The sequence below is a fragment of the Sorghum bicolor genome, chromosome 10, assembly GCF_000003195.3.
Source record: "Sorghum bicolor cultivar BTx623 chromosome 10, Sorghum_bicolor_NCBIv3, whole genome shotgun sequence".
In the NCBI taxonomy this organism is placed as follows: domain Eukaryota; kingdom Viridiplantae; phylum Streptophyta; class Magnoliopsida; order Poales; family Poaceae; genus Sorghum; species Sorghum bicolor.
Genome location: NC_012879.2, coordinates 17,844,088 through 17,851,494, shown reverse-complemented (window position 1 = coordinate 17,851,494; position 7,407 = coordinate 17,844,088). Strand labels below are relative to the sequence as shown.

At 45.9% G+C, this 7,407-nt stretch overlaps 1 protein-coding gene across 1 annotated transcript; it reads right to left on the bottom strand.

Moving 5' to 3' along the window:
- On the bottom strand, positions 3,534-6,784 carry LOC8072853 (LRR receptor-like serine/threonine-protein kinase GSO2). The gene has a single exon (XM_002436901.2). It carries the CDS (start codon positions 6,740-6,742, stop codon positions 3,836-3,838), a length of 2,907 nt encoding a protein of 968 aa, XP_002436946.1. The 5' UTR covers positions 6,743-6,784; the 3' UTR covers positions 3,534-3,835.

Sequence of the window (7,407 nt, the reverse complement as noted above, 5' to 3'; positions counted from 1 at the left end):
AAGGATGATCTACTGTTCTAATGGGGAGGCTAACGGAATCTAGACAACACAAAGGATGTTCAACCCGCACCTATAAACCCTATCCTTCCTGCTAACGAGATGTGATCTACAAAGGTAGCTCGGAATTGTCACGTTCCTCACTACTACCACGGTCCAGCTAGTCAGGGAATATCTATGAGTACCCCAGCCTAAACACCACGTTTACGCCAGCAATGATTACTCTAAACTCTACGCGAAGAGATTAAAGTAAACTCATAAACCATAAGAACAATAAAACAAGAACTTACTAGAATTTAGAAGTCGAATTACTGAAGAATCCTAGGAGCAAGCTTCGGGTTAGGAGAACTTGATCCCGCAGGTACAAGCTTGGAGTAGACACCGACAGGCCGGCTTCCTCCACTCTACACCTCCACTCTATCTCTCTCAATCTAGTAGAAACTAGAAGATCTATTTCTACCTTACATTGATTGCTAAGCCTAAAAAGAAATATTAATTAGAGAAGAGGTTTTCCTTCGAGGGCACCCCTCAGTCTCTATGATAATTTCTTCATGTCTTCTCCAGGGGCCAGGGGGGCCTTGCTTATATAGTCCTCCCCTTCTATGCGTTTTTGGGTCGATAGGCGAGGTGGTACTATATTTTTCTTGATCCAATAGGTCGGTGGAATATCCCGAGCGAAGGAGTCCTGAATTGGCTCCAACAGGGGGGCGGGCGCCCTGGGCCTGGCCCAGTTTTGCCTCCGCTTCGGTCTCGTGGCTTCTGGAGTCTTCTAGATGATGTAAAATTGCGCGGTGCGTTGATATCTCTATGTAATCCTGACATGTGGACCTTTCTTCCTTATTTCCTGATAACCCCCTGCAGAAATAGATAAACAACAAAACTCGTAGAATTCTGTCTGATCAAACCCTAATTCTAGGTGTTGGTTGCATATTGGTCCTTTCTCTTGTTTATTTGATAATTAAAATTGATACTTAAGAACCGTCAACAATTTATTCGAGGGACGCATCTACATCTCCATAATGTGGTGCGCTCAGGGAGGGGGGTCTAACTCTTTATTTATAGCCCGGTGGGATCGACGTGCGCTGCAAGATCAAACCGACTTAACCGAGGGCCAAGATGACTCCTTGGAGGCGGTGGAGGAAGCTTCCAGAAGGGGGCCCGCGACTCTTCGGGTGTCTTCCAGAGTCTTCCCACGTCACATTCGTGATGTCTTTCGTGGGGATAAGTTTCGTGTTTATTTTGCACTTGAATCTCTCTTTTCAGCTTTCATGAAATTCACCCTAGAAAATATAGAATATGCAAAACTCGTAGAAATTGTCAGTTAGTGTGTTTTCATGTTTTCCTTCGGGTCTAAAGTTATAATAAAAATTGACGTTATTGACCGTCAACACGGTGAGCATCTTAGCGCGGCAGCGAGCCTGAGAATCCTAACTTAGCATGGGAAATGACCTATTTGCTCTTGTTGTTTCTCTCCCTCCTATCACTGTCGTGTGGCCCCCACGTGTCAACTTCTTCCACCTCCAACCAACACCACGTAGCTAGGCGAGAGGAGGAGGTCGTGCAGTCCGCGTCCTGAGCTTGCAGTGGCTTGGGCATGTGGCCTCACACATGGTGGCTAGGCACGCAAACGCCACGAAACCGGCAGAGACGTATGTACAAGGCACCACCGCGTCATGCCTACTTCTTGCTACTGCTCGCACCTCGCTGTCGTGGCCGCCCATGCCGGTGAGCCACCCCATCACGCCATGCCCATGGTCTTTGTGCCCTGCACGCCTGCCGTCGCCGCTCAGCTGTGGGTGGATCCATCACCCGTGCATGTAGTATATGGCAAAAATGTCGCTCGAACAATGGCCGCCATGCTAGAAGCTAGATGTGGGCAGGGCCGTCTCTAGGGGGTGGGCAGCCGGTGCGACGGCCGGAGGCCCACGGCGCTGAGAGGCCTATATAAATATATATGTAATATATATAATACTTAGTATGTAGATTTATCTAATTTTTTGGAGGCTTATACAGACACTATAGAAATTCGTCAATTAATTTAAAAAAAATTCATTAATCAGCACGTCATCCACATCCACCTATTGCTAGTGTTGGTTTATATTATGGTTTGATCGATTAGTTGAGCAAATCGATGTTTCTCTTTATCGTGTTCTCGTCCTATTGCCTAATCGTCCAATGCAACAATGTGGCTCCATGACACGCTAACACCACACGTCCGCACATGATGTCACTACTAGACACTGGAACAGAAAGAGTAAGGGCATGGCTGATCGAGAAGTAGTAAGGGCATGACTGATCGAGACTTCACCAATTTTGTTGTTAGTATTCCTTGACAGGGTTTTAAATTTCTAATTCTATTCTATTTATTTATTTGTTGTACTATAATTACCTTTTATAAACTAAAACATATGGTGCAAATTAATTCTTTTTAGTTGTACTATATATTTTATATATTTGACATATCAAAAAAAATATTTGATGGGTCCTTATCCTTTTGCTTGCACAAGGGCCCTCAAAATTATAGAGATGGCCTTGGATGTGGGCACAATGCATAATATTGAATAACCACTCCACACGTCATAGTTAGCCACGTGACGTCGTCCTACCTTCGAACGCCTATCGAGGATGGCAGCCTAACTAACACCCACGATGTTGCCCCACGGGCGAATCCATGCCCGTCCTCAACTGTCGGCGCTGCCTGTATTTTCACCGATGCGCCTTCTCGCATCCGCTCGTGCGCACAGACGAGCCCACCCGCGGCCCACGGCTGCATGCACCTTCCGTGCGCGGTCCCTATGCACGACAACGAGCTCGAAGGACGGGGTGACCAATGGAAGCGGTGGCAACCGATAGCAACCCGTTCTGCGCCACAGCGTGTACTCGCCTCAGCGTGCCCACGAATGACCGTGCAGTTCTAGTCCCAGACTCCTAGTTCAGCAAAAGCCGGTGGACAAGACGCAGCTATTGCTCTGCGTCAAGAACGCGAAAATGTCGCCGTACACCGGGGCTGAGTCAAGAGCGCATGGGGCACCTCGCCCGTGCTCGCAAGTCGCAACATGGAATGCCTAGTCCCCGGCTGGGCGCAACACAACCGGGCGCGTCAGCAACCTCACGCTCGCCACCGTCCCGTTCGCTGGTGGTGCCGCATGCCAAGGCCACGGGCCGCACACCCAGTCGCCACATGTGAGGCCGCACGCCCAAGCTGCCGTGCGCCGAGGATGCAGCCCCCACGCCTCCCTTCTCCAATCACTGTGCGGTGAAGCTATATATAGCCAGAGGTTGAAGAAGGAAGTGACCAGACAGCAGTGAATGGAGAGAAAGAAACACTACGTAGACAAGTCTCTTCCCATGTCAAGTTAGGCTTCCAGGGCGCTGCTGCGCTGGCTTGCCAATGTGACGTGCCACATCGGCAAAGTAGCAAAAATATATGAGGTTTACTGTTTACTATAGCAATTATGTAGGAGCGTGCATAAAGCTGGCAAATGAAGAAGTGTCATCCATAAAGATGATAAAAAGTTTAAAAACCCAAAATTTTCTCCCTCAACGTAGGTGTTGTGCCAGAAATAGTGTACTATTGCTTCACCCTATGAAATGTTTCTTGTCTCTCCTCTCAAATCATACAAAGATTCTATTTTTACTGATGCGTCACCCTATGTAATATGTATAAAACTTCTCAAATCATGCAAAGATTATATTTTTACCAATACATCATTCTATTTAATATGCACGAAACACCAATGAAATACCCATTGAGACCGACCTTACTTCAGCAACGTAGTTTACGGATACATATCTTTATTGTCAATCTTGCCCAAGTAATAACCACAATCACAATGCTTTAGTAGCTATATGACTTTTCGAAGAGGGGAAAGCAAGGAATTCTCCATCGTTTCTTGAATAACAGGGCGCAGAAAACCATCCAAATACCCACTATGAAGCCGCATCCAAGCCCGAGGTAGAAAAAATCCGGACCTTCTTCAGTTCCTCCCAAAGGACTTTGCATTGATGTATCAATGTTGGAACATGTCGTTGTGAGAGGATACCCACAGAGACCCATGTTGCCAGTATACATATATGTATTTGAAGCATAGAGGCTGTCAAGCTGTGATCCAGATGGTATTCTTCCGGTAAGATTGTTGTATGACAAGTCCATGTAGCTCAGGAACGCCAGATTTGACACACTCAATGGTATTTCCCCAGAAAGGTCGTTCCTGGAGAAGTCAAGTGATTCTAGTGATTTCAACTCTCCTATCTCTTTAGGAATATTGCTGGTGAAGTAGTTATGTGAGAGGTTCAAATTCAGCAGTGCATCAAGAGCCACTATTTCTTCTGGAATTTCACCTGATAAATTGTTCAAAGACAAGTCGATGCTCATCATTTTTATGTACAAAATACGGCTACTGGAACCATAGTTAAGGTCTTGACCCTTTGTAACTGTAGACAAACTAACGCTATGATATTCTTCTGGTATGTTGTAAAAGGTACAAAATAATTGCTGTATAGGGTTTCTTGTCGAATATTTCCCTCTCATTGCTGTTAAATTTAACATATGTCTAGGTAAAGAACCAGAAATACCATTTTCTGCCATATCCAAATATTGAAGGCATCCAAGGTTTGTGAAACTTGCTGGAATGTTCCCAGAGAACTTGTTGTGCCTTAACCGTAGAAATTGCAGTCCCACTAGGTTTCCTATCCATATTGGCAAGCTTCCAGAGAACTTATTCCATGCTAAATCAAGGAATTGCAAGTTTGTGGAGTTTTGCAAAAAAGAAGGGAATTCGCCAGACAAACTATTGTTACTTAACTCTAAAGTCATAATGTTTATCATCCCAAAGCATGGTGGAAGCTCTCCTTCAAACAAGTTGTTGGCTAAGTCCAATACCATCAATTGCTTAAACCTGCATATATATCTTGGAATACCACCCGTGATGCGGTTGCCGAATAGGGACAGCTCTGTTAGGTTTGGAGCTACAAAACCTAAGGGCAGAGGTCCGAACAGAGAGTTCATGGAGATGTCCAAGAGGGTTAGGCTTTGTGGCAGTGGTGGTATTTGACCAGTTAAATTGTTGGAATTTAGATAGAGCCTTTCCACCGACATGATTTCCATATTTCTTGGCAGATCTCCAGTGAGTTGATTTTTTGCTAGGTTCAAATATGAACAATTTGAAAAGGTGTTAGAAAACCAGTGCGGAATCCCGTCAATTATACCCGCGCTTGAAATATCAAGAAAATATATGTCCGCCATCCATCGCAGCCAGCAAGGGAACAGCGGACCCAATTGGCAAGTTGCAAAATCAGCAGAGAGTAGTCTAAAGGGAGACTGCCAGTCTGAACTGACCTCAATCTTCAAGGAAGTATAAGATAAATATAGGTACTGCAAGCTTTTTAGACCACCAAAGTGTTCCTCTGTGATCACACCGTCGAAACCATTGTACTGCAGATTTAATCTGGCCAAATTTGTGAGGGCACCAATCTCATATGGTAAGCCTCCGGTGAAATTGTTGCCACTGAGGTCCAGCGTCCTTAAAGAAGTGAAATTTCCCAAAAATGCTGGGAGTAGTCCAGTTATGTTGTTCCAACTGAGATCAAGAACGAATAAGCTGGTCAAATGGTCCATAAAATCTGGTAGCAGCCCTGTTAGTTGGTTTGACTGCAGATTCAACTCGCGCAACTTGTTTTGCGAACATCGTGGCAACCTCTCAATTAATTCTTCTATATTTCCATATGAGAAGCATGACTCAAGGTGTATGATTCTCAAACTGCATAGGTTCTCCAGGTTTACCATGGGCATGCTGATTTTATTGCTCGATAAATCTATGAACTGTAATGATATCATGCTTCCCAACGCCTCTGGAAGGTGACCATACGTGCCAGTGAATGCAAGGTTAAGGTACTCAAGGCTTGTTAGGTTCCAGAACCAGCATGACGAAATTCGGTGGTGGAAGTAGTTTCCAGAGAGATCTAGCCACTCAAGATCAGTATGGTTCAGTTGTCGAAGTGACTGGTTTGCACTTGCAAGCATGCAGTCAGAAAGATCGAGGAACATCAGTGAAGGAATCATGTTTACTACATGAGGCCAGTCAGCTACTGTGCTGAGGTTTACTGTCTTGAGGTTAAGATAATCCAGAAACTGCAAACGTGTTAGCCATGACATGTCCACAGAGAATGTATCAGCACCACTAGAAATATCGAGATATTGCAACTTTGACAAGTTGCCGAGGTGAGGAGGCACTCTGCCAGAAAATGGTATCCCAGAGAGGTTTAGGTACTCGAGGTTCTTCAAAGAGCCTAAAAACTTCGGAATTTGTCCAGTGGCGCCCTCTAAGCTGTTCATGCTGAGATCTAGGTACTCTAGATGCTCCAAAGAAAGCAAAGAAGGACTTATCTGCCCGACCAAAGCATAACCATCGTAGAGGTTGGAGTTGCCAAGTCGAAGCTCGACGACATGGCCAGTCCGGTTGCTGCACCGGACGCCTGCCCAGTGACAGCAGTCGTCATCCTCCTGCCCATGGAACCCTCCCTGTCTCCACGAGAAAAGAACGCCTGCTGGGTCGCTTGTGATGCCTTGCTTGAACTGCAGGAGCGCTTCCATCTCGTGAGGATTGCAGCTCACGCCAATACTAGCGTGATGAGCAGCTGCAGGCTGGGGCTGCTGCTGCTGCAGTGCTTGCGCGATCACGAAGAAGTAGCTGCTGCTGGTGGCAGCCGCCACCAGCAGCAAGAAAGCTGCTACCGAGCCGCGCATGGTCGCTCCGGTGGTAGGAATATGGAAGCGTCTTGGCCAGTTCTCTCGAGAGATCATGTATTCAATGGTACCACTCGGTAGTCGCCCACTGGTTGTAGCCATATGTAGAGAGATTAATATTCTGCCGTGTTGAAAATCAAAGTTTTTGCAAGACTAGCAATAGTATATGAACACAAGACTTTGAGTGTAGCTAAATTAATGAAGACAAAGATGTTAAATAATGAATATCTTTGATATGACCAAGTATTGTAACAACCTAGGATGATTAGGCGTGATAGCTATTAGTAGCGTGTAGTGCATGTATAGGATATTGTTGAGAGTTTGTTGTAGACCTGATCATTGTAATCTATCTGTAACAGCCACCGCAGGAGGGCTTTTCTCCATGCTATATAACACGTAAATGAGGGCCTAGGGAAGCTTACCTTGTTCCCTCACTTTTACATGGTATATCAAAGAGCCAATTTTTCCCTACGGAATATATTAGATCCACGACGAGTTCACCTGCCTCCGCCGCCGCTGCAGCAGCTACGGCGTTTGCCTTCGGCTTCCTTCCTCCTGTCAACGAGAAGCTCACCCGTGGCAATTATGTCATGTGGGAGGCTCAGGTGTCGTCTATGCTCAGGGGTGCCCAACTCGATGGGTATATTCTTCCTACGGCTGCTCCA